Here is a 17,635-nt window from a genome sequence, read left to right on the forward strand (position 1 = left end):
AAAAAAAAACATTTTATCAAAGTTAAAAAAAAAAAATATTATTTCTTATTCCATTTCAGAAAACTTAAGGAAATTCAGAAATGAATGTTATTTTAAGAGAAAGTTGTAAGTTTGTTCATAATATTGCACCAATCGCAAAAAGTATTCCTTTACCAAATGTATGGAAAAATTTTACTTATTTTTCACAGACTTTTTTAATAGAAAACTTTCAAAATGCTCGCTGTATTGAAAGGTATTTATTGTTTCTACATTGAATGATACCATAATACCAAAAAAGTTTGCATTTTTTTATTTGCTTCCATTTGTTTTTTGAGCAATAAATGACTGGGTTAATTGGCAAAAAGTGTTGGACGAGAAATGGTATACAAATAAAGTGAAACAAGGTAAAGTCTTCTATTTAGGTTATGCAGGTGTTATTGACAGATCTGAAAATGTAGCTGCGGATGTTTGCGCCATTTTGTGTTTTGAGCATTTTAGTGCGCTCATGTGAGCTCTTTCGCGTGGAGTAAACATACAGTGGGAGTGCGCATTACAACGGCACTATGTTTTTAAAGCTTAAAATTTTAAGTTTTCCCCACTAAAAATCAGATTGTTTTGTTAAAATGAATTAAATTTTTTTTATATACATTTTAAGTTTTCCCCACTTAAAATCAGATTGTTTTGTTAAAATTAATTAAATTTTTTTATATACTCATACAGTTTATTTGACAGCTGTCAACGGCCAAAATTAAAAATTGATATAAAATTTGTGATCAGCGACTTCTAAAACCTATTGGGAGTCATTTTAAGAAATTTTGTTTTAATTTTTAGAGAAAGTGACAGTTCAAATTTAACCTGAACTTCGTGATCAGCGAATCCTAAAACCTAAGGGATTTCACTTTTATGATTTTTATTTTTAGATGAAGGGACAGCTGATTTGACAGCTGTCAATAGTCAAAGTTTAAATGTGACCTGAAACCTAATGCTTGTTTTTTTTTTAAATTGTTGGAGAAAGTGACAGTTTTTTTGCAGCTGTCATCAGTCAAAGTTTAAATTTGAACTAAAATTCGGGATTAGCTGTTTTTTTAATTTTTGGAGAAAGTGACAGTTGTTTTGACTGCTGTCAACAGTCAAAGTTTAAATTTGACCTGATCAGCGAGTTCTAAATCGTAAGGGGTGTAACTTTTAGCTAGTTTATGTTTATTTTTAGAGCAAACGACAGTTGATTTCAAAGCTGTCAACTCTCAAAATACAAATTTTATGGCATATTGGATTCAGCATAACGAAGATATTACAATCCTGAAATTCCATTCACATCGGCGTAGTCTTTCTAATTTTTCTCGAAAAACAAAGTTTTCCGAGCACTGTGCCACGTCTAAACTTTAAAGATTGCAACTTTATTTTAAGATTTTAATAAATAAATGTTTGTATTTTATTTTTTTATAAAATAAGAAGAGTATGCCAACTCAGCAAAAAGGATTTTTTTTTTTTAATTTCGAATTCGCCTTAGTTTCTTCGTGTGTCCTATATACTTATGTATGTATGTACATATGTATGTATGTAAGCTTAATTTGTACTACATGTTCGCGATATTTATTTTTATGGCAGTGTATTTGTATGTATGTATATGAACAGACCGGATTTAAAAATACCGTATAAAATAAACAGAAGAAAAGTTCACGCATAAAATAAAAGAAATCGAAATCGAAAGATAACAAGATGACGCGACGGCTTTGTGTTGCTGCGCTTGGATTTCTACAAATCGTGGCTATGGTATATGCGGCGGGGTGAGTACTTGCATTCTTTTACATGAATTCAGTTATTTTCACAGCACTGAATACTAATGGCCGTATTTATAAAAAAAATAAAGTGGTTTTAAAGAGCTTTATAAATTGATATTTTCATACAAATTTTCGATTTATAAAGCAGGTAAAGCCTTCTTTATTTTTTATGAACTTGGGTTTTAGTGTATTAAAGTATTTTGCTAAGGATATTATAAACATTAAATAGACTAAAGGAAATTAGCCAAAACTGGTTAAAATGGCACTTGACTTAATCAGCTGACCACAATGGTGCATCTGCCTGAAAAGTGCAACAAATTTCCACTCTCCTGTCGCTAGACGATCTCAAGGAATGCTACATATATCTTATGTAATGTTCTTAGCAGAAACGAAGACAGACTAATTGTGCACAAGTTATTAGAAGCTGGGCTCCTCGCTTGTATGGGGCAGCATAACCTCATGCCTTTCCGCTATGGAGGACTCTCCAGAGTATGAGTTAAAAGAAGCATCGTTGAGAAGCTTCACTGACTCTCCACTGCTTGCAGTTTAGTTTTCTACTTCATTTCTTAAGTAGGTAATCCTAGGAAGCGGACCTCCCAGTAAAGATGCTTCCAAATCTGGAGAATTCATTTACGCTTTCGCAGACGTTTTCTCTGAAACACTTTTTGTCTTTCTGATTTCCAGTTCAGTTTTATAATGTTCCCCCTCAGCATGTATCTTGCTTCTCCGAGCTCTATTAAGGAGTCGACTGTTTGGCGCCATCAGCGCTCTGCTTACAACTTTTCGCATGTATTTAAAATAAAAGCAATACATATCTTTCACAGAAGAAAACATAATTAACACTAATTGGCGTTCGAATATGTGGAAAAAAACAAGAAAGTAGGCACGAAACCAATTGGCAGATAAATTTGCACTGCAGTCATAACTATTCTAGAATCTAGATGAATTATGAGTGAACTTGGAAGCTGTACATACATATGTATGTACAGTTATCCACAAAATAATAGGAGTGCGATATTTTGATCAGTTTTGGCTATTTGTCTTTTGTTTATTTTATGTTTATTATTATTTTTTTATAAAAGTCTAGCTGGTTGTACAACAAACTCCATATAAATTTGTATTTGTATAAAAGAAAATTGTCGAACACACTTTGTATGGAAAAAACGTGAAACACCTTCAACAAAAAAAAAAAAAATTCTCAAAAATCAACGGGATTTTTCACCAACTTGAAACTTGCACTTTATCAGACTAGAATTAAATGTGCTACAAAACTGCATACCACAATTTTTTCTAAAGATTCTGATTAAAGAGTTTGAAATTTTGGTGAAAATTTGCAGAATTTTTGTACAAAGTTTAAAATGTAAATTTATATGGTGTTTGTTGTATAACCAACTAGACTTTTCTAAAAAAAATAATAAACATAAAATAAACAAAAGACAAATAGCCAAAACTGTCTCTTTTGTGGGCAACTGTATATAGGAATGTAAGTAGGTACGCAATTCACTAAACAAATGCAAATTTATAGAAATGCCCAAAAATATATATTTAATAAATAATTGCGCCGGATAAATTTTTATTTGTATAAAGTTCAAATGGTTTCAAGATCGGGCTGGCTCTTGTAGAGATGAATGTGAAATTCTGGTAACCGTGCATTTGAGATACCAAGGCTTTCACAGATCTATTTTCGGCATTGAGAAAAATCTAAAAAAAATAATCAACAATTATACGCTTCGTCTAATGGCATTCGAACCCGGACCATACCTGGAGGCAAACAAATAGTAGCAAGCTATGTTTATGTTTGTTTAAAAAATTATTTTCCTATTAAAAAATTTCTAATATCGCTAACATGGAAAAACTAAAAACGGCACTATTTGAAAAAACCAAGTTACTTTTTTTCTTAATGGTTGGAATCTCAGTGGTATTTGCCCAATCAAGAAGGGAGATCCTCTCGTTTGTGCCAATTAATCCGAGATAAGTGGCTGTGTTCCTAATACAAAGCAATTATATCCCCAACAAATGATTAGATAAACAATAAAAGGTTACTTTGTCCAGTTTTGCTGAAGGAAATAGTGACCTCAAGACATTTTTAAGACAAAGAAGTCTAAACGATAACCCAATAAACTTTTCACACAAGAGCAAATTCAATAGCTTATTTAAAAAAAAATATTTCCGTTAATTCCTTAGAATAACTAGTTATACAAATGCAAACAATTTTAAGACTTTCTTATGTTTCCTATTGTAGAAAAACCTAATAGTTCCCAGAACCCGCAAGGGCAAAAAAATAATTTACATTTCCTACATGATTTGCATATTAGTGACGACACTCAATGACAAACAAGTGAACAAAAAAATTAAATTAAACCAAAAAAAAACATTGTTAATGCTTTGTGTGCCGGGAATTCCCTTTCGCTTCGCAATTACTTATACAAAGTGCGCACGTAGCATCCAACTATTAATATAAGAATGTTGCTGGCACGTACAGAGGTATATGCAAATGCGAGTGCCCTGCAAGAAATAGAAAGAGTGTGAACAGAACGACGAAACAATCCGAGACAAAAGATCAACTGAATAATAAAATATTCAATTTATTAAGGAACACCGAACTGCTCTAACTGACGCGAGCAGAAGAAAATGATTTATTGCTATAGAGTCGTATTGATAAAATTTGAAAAAAAAGAATCAACGGATTCTTCACACAATTCGGACATAAAAGTATATTTTACACTAATTTGCAATCAAATTAAAAATTAATAAAAATTTACACCGTCAATTTCATTTAAAAATTATAAGCTGTTGTTTCCTTTTATTTTTGAGTCGTTTCGAAAATGCAATACTATACGAGAACTCCAACCTATACCATAAGCGTACTTTTTTCCTTAAGTTACTCCACTTACTCACGCTCAGTGTACAGACAGGTCCTTCTGCATTGCACTTCAGCTGTTCTTATAATTAAATACAAATATATCGGTCGATGATATAAAGCATTATTTAAAATCACCTCAATGCCAAGTGATGTGTGTCATTTGCCTATAGGGTGTTTACTTACATATATTTATGAATGTAAGCATCAGTTGCTATCGGTTTTTTTTGTTTTGATGCTCGACAGACATCAGCTTTTAAAAAATAATAAACATTGCAAGACAAATCAAATTTCATGATACATCAGTCGTGCATTAGCGCTTTGAACAACAATCACATACATAAACCTACATTAGGGTGTTTCAGAGCATTAGGGGAATATAATATATTTTATATGTATACATAGTTTTTTCGTTTTGCTCCAGCCCAGCAAACATTTGGAGTCATAAATGAGTCTTTAAGGAGTCCTATTTCGGAGCCATTATGCTCATAATGAGCTCATTTAAGAGTCCGATATGAGGGTGTTTCCCTTTCTCCGAAGGTCGACTTATATGAGCTTAAATTCATACAACAAATGAGCCTCAATATGAGTCATATTGGACTCTTATTGGCCTAATATACGGCTCATTTTGGACTCTTTTAAAACAATTATTGGCCTCATATATGAATCATTTCAGACTCTTTTCGAGCCTCTAATCAGCCTCATAAATTACTAAATTCTGACTCTTATTTTAAGTTGTTCTTTGAGTCTTATTGAACGCACTTTATTTGCAAAAGCATTCAGCGAAAATTCCTTTCAAATAACATGCATACATACTTACGTGCGTATACACATTGTAACATGCATGCAATAGCAGCAGCTACAGCTAAATTTTGTTCATTTATTGTTTTCTAATTATTTTCAATTTCTGTATAAACAAGTTTGGATATAAATTTCAAATCTTTATTGTTTTTATATTGGCACAAGGTGCTGGCTCATAACTTGGATCATATATGAGTCCTAAAAGATTCATATAAGAGTAAAAAAATTTTGGTTTTTGAAACTCATATTTCTTACCCATGGTACAATAAAAACAGGTAGAAGCCAAATTGACATCAAACCTACAAAAGTCAAACTTTTCGGGAGAGTAAAAATAAAAATGAGCGTGTGTAAGGAAAAATAAAAAATTACATTTCGCTGGTTGACGTTTTTGAGTAAATTTGAAGTTTTGTTTCTATTTATTTATTTTTCTTTAGTTAAAATTTGTTAATTTGTATGTTGTTTTATGTTTTTAATTTATGAGTTGCAGTGTTGTTGGAGGGACTTTCCGGCATAAGGGTCATAGGAACAGCACTTGGCATCAAACGTGCCTTTCCTGTACCTCCCGGTGCATTTATGAAATCTGCTGCTTTAAGGTGTTTAACGCACAGCAAGGCATTTCGCTGCAGCTCTGGCCCACAGCTGCTTTCGCAACGCACTTTATGCGAAGGACATTGAGGCACGTTAAATGGTATCTGCTTCATATTTAACACCACATAAAAAACAACGCTTCGGTGTTGCATTTTTAACACATACATTAAGTATAAACTGCACAACACTACAAAAATTCAAATGTTAATTAAAATTTGTTATTAACGAACATTCAAAAAAAAAACAACGATATGACATTCAAAGCGTAACGAAATATAGGAAATAAATGAAAAACAAGTTGAAGTTTAAAGGTTTGGTTCTCATGAGAGCAACGTCATTTTGGCTTCTACCTGTATTTATGTGCCTTGTTTCTTACCTACCTAGAACTTCCTTCGGACTCATATATTCTGAACGCTCAGAATATGTTTGCGGGGAGGTAACGTAAATACGAGGTTTAATTGCAGTAGGGCGACCATAATATATTAATACTGGAAGTTGAACATTTATTGTAGAAAGCCAGTTCGGTTTTCATGAATGCCATTAAGTTGACTAAAGTTTCGGTTTGAGTATTGGTTTTGTATATTTGACCTTGCTCTTCCAGAAACCATAGTTAATCTGGTTAATGCTTCTTGCGAAAATAGCCAAGCATTCGGTTTTGAGATTCTGCACTGTCTATATTGTTGTTCAACCCATGTTGGTCATTTTATATAAAATGGTTGCTGGCTATGCCCGGGGTATAACTCTTGGAACATATTAAAGATCTCTCTGGATCGTTATGGGAGATCGCAGGCTTCAACAACTATAGCACCGCGGATACACTTTCGCCACATGTTGAGATCGGATTGGTTGGCTTGCCTTGATTCACTTTTACATTTATTTTGCCTTAAACAATGCGATCGAGACCCGCTTTTTTTGTACCTTGGAATCCCAGATTCTTTGTTACTTTAAGACTACGTTCGGTAATGAGACCACGGACTTGTTGGGTGCCTTTAGGAAAATGTGCTCTGGTGAAACCTTGGCCGTACTGAAGGTAATCAACCTGAATCTGAACAAACATTGTTCGCTTCGGTGAATACACTACCGGCATCAGAGTTATTTCAACTATATTGAGAGGAGCTCGAATTTGGAATTCCCGTACCAATGCATAGCAGTTAACAATATTAGTGAGGGTGGTTGCACCTGTTATGTTGTTCCCACGGAAAAGCTGCTTATGCACGTGCCTTAGCAAGGATAAGCCGTTTTAGCTCGCCCCGAGCTATGGGCACGCCAGTATTCTTAAATGCTTCGAGTTCTTACCGACTCTAACAGACAACTGTACGGCGATTTTGGGTCCGAAGGGATCTTTCACCACCCATGTTCCAGCGAGAGAGGACTGGGAGGGGTGCAGTATCTGAAAAAGCGATCCTTTAGACGTATTTATTATTAGAGCAAAGCTGAATGGGAGGGTTGCGAAGAGCTCTCGATCAACAAGAAGTTAAGGCTACCTGAAGCAGCTATCAGTTGCCTTGGCTTCCTAATGGTTCGTTCAAGAACGGTAAAGGATTGTTTGACCTTCTTATCGACAGCATCTAATTACTTCGCTATTAAGTTCATAAGGGTTCCGGCACAAAGCGAAATTGATTGAAGCTGCATGGCAGATGATTTAGAGACAGGGAACCCTTGAGCAAGTACTTCCAGGAGAGAAATACTGGGTGTCCCTTTGAACTCATGTGGTCTATTCCTGGACATATGGGCGTTTGCTCAGTTCAGCGTTCGCTGGACGAACACCTTGGAATGTAAGGGATCTAAATGCTTCTGGCCACGTGTAGACCGTAGGCGGTCTAGGGAGCTCTTGAGGCAAAGCAAGTTACACGTCTCACTATTGATGGGAGTTCTAACTGGTCATTGCGTGATAGGTAAGGCTGAATGTCATCGATGACCCGTACTGCACCGGCTGCAAGGAGGACGATGAACTGGAATCATCTCAACACCTCTATTCCCTTAAATTGTGAACGGTTACGACAGGAAGACAGTCGAGGCACCTTTAAATTTGAGAAAATTACCTCAGAGGATGTTATCCTTATAGTGAAGAAATTTAAGACTAAAATTGGTGGAAATAATTTATTATCTGACGGTGTTATAAAGGATTCAGTTGAATACATGGGACACTTTTATGCCTTATTAATAAATAAGAGTCTTGAATCAGGAGCAGTACCAAAAGAATGGAAAATCTCGACCATAGTTCCGGTAAAAAAAGTGAAAAAAACTGTAAAAGCCGAGGAAATTAGACCAATTAATACGCTGCCTAGCATGGAAAAAATCTTGGAAAATGTGGTAAAAAATCAGTTGGCGCGCCACATTGAAAGTAATAACATACTCATTAAGGAGCAATCAGGTTTTAGAGCTAAACACTCTTGCGAGACTGCGCTAAATTTTGTTATATCCCAGTGGAAGGAAGACCTTAACTCGAAGATGAATATCGTTGCGGTTTTTATTGATCTCAAAAGAGCTTTCGAGACCATTGACAGGGCAAGAATGTTGAAAAAGCTCGAATGCATTGGTATTGAAAACACGGAGCTTAACTGGTTTCGAAGCTTTCTCTCAGATCGTATGCAACAAACTGTAATCGAGTCAAGTGTGTCAAATAAAGTGGCAGTCAATATTGGGTTGCCGCAGGGATCGGTATTGGCCCCAGTACTTTTTAATATTTACATTAACGACATAAATATGGCACTCAAGCACTGTAAGTTAAAACTGTTCGCTGATGATACACTGTTAACGATCAGTGACAGAAACTTACAGACTGCGATGACTAAAATGCAAGAAGACTTGGATTCTTTGTACAAATGGTTGTGTTTAAATAAACTTAAGTTGAATGTAAAAAAGACACAGTTCATGATCCTCACTAGAGCAGTTAATCTTGGAACCACCAGTTACAATTTAAAAATCAAAGAGGAAGAAATTGAGGAAGTTAAACTCATTAAGTACCTGGGTATATATATAGATAATAAACTTAAATTTGATGAGCATGTTGAGCATACAGTGAACAAAATTGCGAAAAAAATTGGTCTTATGAAAAGATCTTGTAAGTATCTGAGAAGAAGGTATAAAACCCTGGTCTATAGATGTATAGTAGAACCACATTTTATATACTGCCCAACAATCTTCTTCTTAGCAAGCGACGCAAATATCGAGAAATTGCAAAAAATGCAAAATAGAGCTATGAGGTTCATATTAAATAAGCGTTACGATACACCTACACAGGAGATGATCACAGATATGAATTGGTTGAGTGTTAAGCAACAGGTTTTCTATCATGGTATGAAATTCGTATACAACATAAAGAACGGTAAACTTCCAGACTATCTGAGCGACAATCTTCGGTATATAAATGAAACTCATTCATATATACTCAGGGAAAACAATTGCTTTAGACTCCCACTTTATAGAACAGAGGTAGACAAAAAAAATATATTTTATAAAGGTTTAAAGTGTTTTAATGAGTTACCGCCACATGTTAAAGACTGTGATAACTTTGTTGCTTTTAAAAGACAACTATTTGATCACTGTAAAACTCTGGCTATTAGGTAGGAGAGCACGAAACGGAATGGAAACCAGGCCTTTCCATCCGACCAAGCAGCAAATGATCTAGCATACGAAAGCTTCCGACTATGCCCAACAGCTCGACCATAACGCGGAGCGGAAACTAGGCCTTTCCGCCCGCCTCACATCACGGAATCCAGCGTCAGGGTTTGCATATTAATGACGACGGGAACATGGATCGGAGACTCGGCCTTTCCGACCGTGACTACCAACTCGTGAGCAACGCGGAGCGGAAACAAGGTCTTTCCGCCTGCTGCACATAGTACATATTTAAAGGTAGACTGGAGACTAGGCCTCGCCAGCTACCAAACTAGTTAGACAATATACATTTATATAGGTTATTTGATAGTTTTAGAAACATAAACAGCTTTGTAATTGAAAATTTAAACTTACATATACGCATACTTTGTTATATATTAAAAATACCTATCTGTACTTTTAAGTCGCAAGACTGTAACAAATAAATAAATAAATAAATAAATAATCTGAACCAGTTATGGAGACTAATAGCGAAGGCTTGTTGGGGGTCCTTAAAAAGATGAAAAATGGTTATTTCTTTTGAATAAAGAATAAAAAAAAGATTTGTTTATTATTCTTAAATACACATCCAGCTATGACTTGCTGTAATTAGAATTTAAACAATTATATGGATATATGTATTTGAATTAATATTTAAATATAATCTCCATTGTGTGAAGGAACGTTCATTAGGCACATTAAATTAATCAATAAATAAAAAAACAAATACATGTTCAAAATCTCATACCTATTCGCATTTATACACGTGCTAGTACAGCAAAAGCCAGACTTAGAAACCAGGTTACCGTACTGAATATGCATAAATTAAATGGCCATAGACTTTTTCCTCAAGCTAAAAAAGTTTCATATTTCATCGCTCTCTTTTTGCTTGGCCTCGAAATATTTAAAACAATTATGAAATGCAAATAGGGTGAGCTATGAAAAAAGAAACCCAAAGTAGCGTGAAGAGGTTATCAAGTACAAGTTGACTTATTGAATTCGTGAGATTAATCAAAATAAAGCTTCATTTACCTTTCGTTTGAACCAAATAGCCATAAATAATATAGGAAAGTATTGAGCAAAAAAACCTTGGTTTTACAAAATTTTGTGTTATTTCTCTAACAACTTTTCATATAGCAAGCAGAAGTATTAGCAAAAAAAAGTTTTATAAATCGACATATCGCACAAAACAGTCCGGAAAGTTTGCGATAATGGGAGAGTAAACAAAATATTTTTTCACATAACACAAAAAAAATACAGATACATACACATACAGAAGCGAAAAACACAAATTTTTTATTTGAGTTGCTACATTTGCAACAAAAAAATGCATAAGGTTTTTTGCATATATAACTTTGAATTTGTGTGTATAATTAATTAGTATGTGCGACAATTTTAAGGCAACGGCCGATAAACCGGATTGTCTTTTATACATGTTTTATCCTACTAATTAATATTCAGCCTCATTGCGAGAGTCGTGCCGAATGCAAGTCGTTTTTCGAGAGTCGAATCGTATTGAAAATTTAGCGTCATTGCCTAAAATTTCTACTCGACTAGTGTATTAAAACGGAAGAACTTGGCAGCACTGCATAGTTTTCGACAATTTTCGTCGTTTACTTATTTCAGCACGACAGTAGACAATGCTAATGTTGTCGAGTCGTACAATGCAGCCTAATTTACGACTTACGCAATGAGGCTGATTATAATTGTGAAAGTTTGTGTAAGTATGTATATCTGTTGTTCTTTCGCGCTAAAACGGCTAAATGTTTTTCAATGAATTTTGGCACACAGATCGGTTATAATATGAAATAAAGCCGCTTTACAAAGTAAGTTACGTATAATGCAGACAGCGTTGCCACAGACACATTTTTTTTCCTACCAAAATGTCCTACCATAACCAACCAAAAACCTTCCAAACATTTTTTTGAGTTTTAATATTTGTTTTCAATGTCAAATTTTTAAAAACATAGTTAACATAACATTTAGTAAAACTAAAACACAACTAGATTAATAAAAACAAATTAACTGCGTATAACGATTCATTTTATTGTACAGACTTACCTATATGTACATATGTATCTTTACACATACATACATATCGTCACTAGATACGAATAAAGACGCGAGCTCAAAAGTTGCTAGCGAAAAGAGAGGCGTAAAATCAATTTCGGCGAAGAAAGACTCTTAACATAGGTGACGGCAAATAAAGCCGTCTTTGACAGCGAAGAAAGACCCATAAACTTATGTCCGCGGTCAACTATATTTTCGAGTGCAACAGTATTCCCCAGTGTTTAATCTTCCGATCAAAATGATGTGTGCGCCCTAATACGATCTCCGCTTCATAGTTGCCTTCTCCCTGCGGTATTTTGGTTACGGCAAAAAGAAAGTGGAGAAAGGAAGAACATTCCAAAGTCTACCGTATCACCGTCCGCACACGGGAAACGGCCACCGGAAAGTTGGACGGAAATAAATATACATATGTCCTTATAAATATTTTAATTATTAACATAATAAATAGACATTATAACGTTTTAAATATAAAACGCGAGTGGTTTTATTTAATCGAACGCGAAGAAAATCCTCTTCGCGTTGCCACCCAGAATTCCCCAAAGAGTTATTTCGAGCTCTTTATTCGTGTCTAGTGACGATATTATTATTATTACGTCAAAGATACCCGCGCTGCGACCTAAGAAGATATATTGTGCTAAATCCAAATTGTAATCACTCCAACCTTAGGCTGTTTAAAAAGCTCAGCACTTTGGATGAGGCCATGTTCCAAATTTTAGATGGAGAAGGCAATCGTTCTCCAAGGTGTATAAATCAACGATTTATGCTTCGTGGACAGGCACATAGAATGGGTTTCTTTCACCAGCCGACAAACCCTACAGGCCGTCTCTACAGAAAGACCCATTTAATTAAAACCGTACGTTAACTAGCAGTGTGCTGTCAGGTTGCCAGTAAGAGTTCTAGGTTCAAGGTGTCTTTCGGAGTTCCTGCTGGAAAGAGTTATGAATATCTTTGATTGTCTTATTCCCTTTGACTTCCGCTAGTGGGCAGCAATTTGAGATTATTCCCAGCTAGCTCCTAAGTAGGTGGGCTTCACGCTTTGCGAGACAGTCGGCCCCTTCGTTGCCTTCAAACCCTTCATGTCCATGAACCCTCCACAGCATGACGCTATTGAGGGCTCTCAGGTGCTTCAATAGTTTACAAGCCTTGATGCCGTTTTAAAAGACTCTAAGGCCTAAATGTCCGATATAATATTTATTCCGGCCTCATTTACCTTCTACGATGACATTCGCGAACACAGACTTCGATTGGGAAGACCTCCGCCTGAAATATGGTTGAGTACGAGCCCATTGGCAGACTTTTCTGGAATCTTGGTCCAAGTACGCCATAAATTATATCGCTACCTAAAGGTGAATAGGTGCCAAGTCCATTTTTTTTCAAAGCTTAGTTTTTGATGCAGAATGACAGGTAATACGAAACTACATCGATTTTTTGTCTCTCCTGAAAAATTTCAAAAAATGGACTTGGCACCTTTCACCCTTAGGTGACGATATATGTATGTACGTATTGCATATTGGCAATAATAAGGTATACGTTTGTAGTTAGGGATCAGGTATATTTACATGTTTGTGGCCGCCATTATATGAACGCACCGGTAAAATATTTGTGTAAAAAAGGTTGCTAAAATGTTTGGAGATAAGTGCATATCTCCTATTTTTCTCAAATAACTATTACTCATTGTCCCGAAACCTACCAAAATCCAATCAAGCCTACCAACCTACCAAATGGAAAAAACCTACCAGTTTTGGTAGGAAAAGCGCATGTTTGGCAACACTGAATGCAGAGTAGTCGCTCGGAGTAGTTCGGCGCTTGGAAATAACTTCGGCTGCACGTTTATTTGCAACTGACAACATAATGCATCGTCGGAGGTATTCATTTTGTGCTTTACTAGTAGATGACATTGGTCATGGATGACAATTTTGGTACTAAAAACTGAAAGAAAACATGCTTACCTATTTTCCCAGTGGGATGTGTTAGTTAGTTACACCGACATGACTCTGGCATGACTTTGAATGATTCGACTCCGTGCAGTCGATAGGCGAATCAACACGTACACAGATGACTCGCGAGTAAAAGTCTGATTATGGCAACTTAACTTAACGTTAGGTTAACTTACTTAAGTTACGTTAAGTTTCGCCTGCCCAAATATAAGCACAATCCATTTAAGAGAACTTTTAAGTGACAGCCTGTACGTTACGTTAAGTTGCCGTAATCAGACCTTTAGACGCCCCTCCTATGGTGCCTATTAAATGGGACTCGAAAAGATTGCATGACTCTTTATACGCGCAGAGCAGATGAGAAATTTCTCTGGTCCAGCGGGTCACATCGTTTTAGGTATGTACGCGGGCAGACTCACGCTGCGCTATACTAACTTCTTCTGGGCTGAAAAAACGAGGAAGAGCCAGAATCCGTAAGGGAATATTTTACGAATGTCTCGCACGTTGGAGAGGGAGACTGAAGGTAATACTTTCATAGGTGATGGGAACTTTAAGGGCCTCAGCGATATACTTACGTACATAGGTTCATATTTATTAGGAAAACTGACAGAAGGGAGAAAATCCTTTTTCACTTAAATTGCTAATGAGAAAGTAACACTTATGTATGTTGACTACGTTATTAAAATACGTACTTATATAGAAACGAAATTTCAAACAGCCAAATATTCAATTTCTAATCGACATCAGTACTAACATAGCTTCATTTCTTTGCAGCCACTATTCAGTTATTGGACCCGGCACTATTCGTTCCAACTTCAAATACAATGTCGCTGTATCTGTGCATAAGGCTGAGGGACCCTGCAAAATCGATGTTGCCATTACAGGTCCCTCGTACAATGAGACAAAAACCGTCGAAGTGCAGCCAATATCTACGGAAAATGTGGAATTCAATGTGCCCACACTAAAAGAGGGCGACTATAATCTTACGGCAAAAGGTGTTTCTGGCATTACTTTTGAAAATTCGACGAAGCTGAATTATGCCGACTACAAACCCGCTTATCATACAAACTGATAAGGCCACCTATAAGCCGGGCGATTTAGTGCAGTTTCGTGTGCTATTTTTGGATGCTAATACACGTCCAGCCAAGATTGATAAGCCCATTACAATACTGATTAATGTGAGTATTTTTTTATATTTTAATTTCAACTATGTGCTTATATATTTCAAAAAGTCCATAATATATACATACATCTAATTGCCCTTGCAGGATGGCGCACAGAACCGCATCAAACAGCTGAAAGATGTGAAGCCGACCAAGGGTGTTTATACCGACGAATTTCAGCTCTCCGAACAACCTGTGCTTGGCAATTGGAATATCGATGTACTCATCGATGGCCAGAATCCAGAAACGAAATCCTTTGAGGTGGCCAAATATGTATTGCCCAAATTCGAAGTATCTATTGAGACTGCCAAAGATGTGGCCATTCCTGATGGCGTCATTAAGGTGACCGTACGCTCAAAGTATACCTACGGCAAAGCGGTAAAAGGCAAGGCATCGGTTTCGATTAAACCAATATATCACTATTATGGCAACAACGATCACATGGAAGCAAATAAAACTATCGATGTCGATGGCAAGGGTCATGTAGAATTTGACTTGACTAAAGAATTAGGCATATCTAAAGAACACAGTTATGTGCCGCCACTTAAATTATTGGCCATCATGGAAGAGGAACTCACGGGGAATAAACAAAATGCGACTGCAACAGTTAACTTACACGCGGAACGTTATCGCATTGAAGGCGTCGATGTACCATATACCTACCATCCGGGTAAACCGATAAAAAAAACTGTTGTTGTAAAGAATGTGGACGGCTCGCCGGTGCGCGACACAAAGAATAAGGCAAAATTGATTGTAGATCCACCGCGTAACTATATCCTCCGTGATTTCCGTGGCGAACCGAATACTGAGGCCACAACTGAAAAGCCAGAAGATATGACTTTGGAATTTGAGCCGAATTTGGATGAACACGGTATGGCATCTTTTGAGTTTACGCTACCCGAAACTGACCGATACTTCTCGATTAAATGCCAATTTTTGGATACATCAACGTACCTGAATTAAATATCGAAATTTATACAAACCATTGATGCGCCGGAATTGTTGAAGTTGACAGTGAATACGGAAAAGTGAGTGAAGAAAGTGGCGCAGCAAGAAGTACTGATTTTTTATTCTACATATTTAATTGCTATTTTATGTTGTTTTTTTTTCTTCTTTCTACAGGCCACGTCTTGGTAAACCCGTTACAGTTGAAGTGAAATCCAGTGAAAGTATTCCATACTTTGTTTACACCATTGTGGCCCGCGGCAATATTGTTAAGTCGGAACACGTAGACGTGCCTGAAGGACGCAAGTCGCAACTCATTAAATTCTTGCCAACTTTTGAAATGGCGCCGAAAGCAAACTTGTACGTTCATTTTGTCTTCAATAATAATTTAGTATTTGAAGAGAAGTCTATCGCATTCGAGAAGGAATTCGAAAACTCGGTAAGTGAATCTGAGCATTTGAGGTGTTTACATTTAGTTGGGTCGAGCACAGAAGTTTGTAACAACCCCTGACAGGTAATTTTGGCTAAGATAGTTGAAAGTCTTTTGTAAGACTATTGAAAGACAATATTGAATATTTTGTATTGTGGGTCTGAAGTCTTACAAAAAAATTCCATTGCCAACTTTCATGATGAAAAGTTGTTTTGACAGAAAGCAACAGCGTATTCCAAATGCAGATGTATAAGTATGTATCATTTTGCTCGCGCTGCTCAAACAGACGCAATGACCGAGTGAGCAAAACCCTGGCGATAGATCCGGGGTTAGTATCCTAGGGCAGCGCTTATATATATATATATATGTATATATTTATATTAATTTTTTTAGTTTTCTCCTAAATTTAAAATTTTATATTTCTAAATAGAAAAATATTTATGTTTAATTTCTTATAATTTTTAGAATCTTATTACATTTGTTACTTTTATTTTTAAATTAATTTTCTTTCAACCTTTAGATTTTATCGTTTTAAAACCAAAAATACCTTTTTGTTCTCGCTTAATTTATATAAGCTTTGTTAATTGTTTTAGTTCAATTTTGTTCGTTTTTGAATTTAGTTTTCTTTTAATTTATAGTTTTGAGTGAAATGTGTTATTTTATTTCATTTACTTAATTGAAACTTTAATTTTCCTTTTCAATTTAACTTTTATGTTTTATGGTTTTAAAACCAAATAATATTTTAAATCAAGGAATGAAACCGATTCAAAATAACGTTCCGGTTTGGGTTTCGGTTTTGCCAAGTGTTTCGGTTTCGGTTTTGGTTTCGTTCTTCAAAATTTATTTCGGTTTTGGTTTCGGTTTCGTTCCGGTTTCGGTTTTTCACAGAAATTTTGTTGATATTATTTAAATCACAATGTCTTAAACGTTGAGGAAAGAAAACCGAAAATTACAGTTCACTGATAATATCAACACTAGGTTCTTTCCCTAACAATCCGGACCGGAGTTGGTAATTAGAGAATAAGAGAAACATTTTCTTTCAAAAATAGAACAAAGTTCAGAAGTACGGATATGCAAAAACCCACATTTCGTGCCCACAAGTCGAGAAACAGCTGATTCACGTTGTTCTTGTTTTTGTCACTTATACCATGTTCTGACCGACATTGGAAACATGTTTTCGTTGCTAAAACTGGTTTTCGACCTAAAACTTGTGTTTTCGTCCATATAAAATCTGTTAAACGAAAACCAGTTTTCGCTGAATTGGAAATTGAATTTGGGTTTCACAAATTTGATTTTAAGTACATAGATTGAAAATACATCAACAGGCCATTCACTTTTCCTTAAAAGCACCAAGTAAATGCAGGCAACATATAAACACAATACAGCTGATATGCACTTTGACACTTTATCCATTTTTACTCGGAGAAAATTTCGGGTTGTTTCGGGCAGGAAGAAGAATACACTTACGATCGAATACGCTCGAA

General features: G+C 35.7%; 3 protein-coding genes across 14 annotated transcripts in view; 2 read left to right on the forward strand and 1 right to left on the reverse strand.

Annotated features, from left to right (window-relative positions):
- LOC118740640 (CD109 antigen-like) overlaps positions 1–17,635 on the reverse strand; it is a 124,359-nt gene that overhangs the window by 40,701 nt on the left and 66,023 nt on the right. The window lies entirely within an intron of this gene.
- LOC118741881 (CD109 antigen) overlaps positions 1,637–17,635 on the forward strand; it is a 41,089-nt gene continuing 25,090 nt past the window's right edge. Inside the window, 5 exon segments of the mRNA XM_036473858.1 lie at positions 1,637–1,766; positions 14,388–14,669; positions 14,671–14,791; positions 14,882–15,804; positions 15,899–16,160. Coding sequence (XP_036329751.1) covers positions 1,699–1,766; positions 14,388–14,669; positions 14,671–14,791; positions 14,882–15,804; positions 15,899–16,160 — 1,656 coding nt within the window. The 5' untranslated portion in view covers positions 1,637–1,698.
- Positions 16,077–17,635, forward strand: part of LOC118740644 — a 47,400-nt gene continuing 45,841 nt past the window's right edge. The window contains exon 1 of the mRNA XM_036472256.1: positions 16,077–16,160. The gene's annotated coding sequence lies outside the window, so the exon portion shown is untranslated. The remainder of the gene's footprint in view (positions 16,161–17,635) is intronic.

This window comes from Rhagoletis pomonella, unplaced genomic scaffold (genome assembly GCF_013731165.1).
Source record: "Rhagoletis pomonella isolate Grant_MI unplaced genomic scaffold, Rhpom_1.0 Rhpom_scaffold_00006, whole genome shotgun sequence".
Lineage (NCBI taxonomy): Eukaryota > Metazoa > Arthropoda > Insecta > Diptera > Tephritidae > Rhagoletis > Rhagoletis pomonella.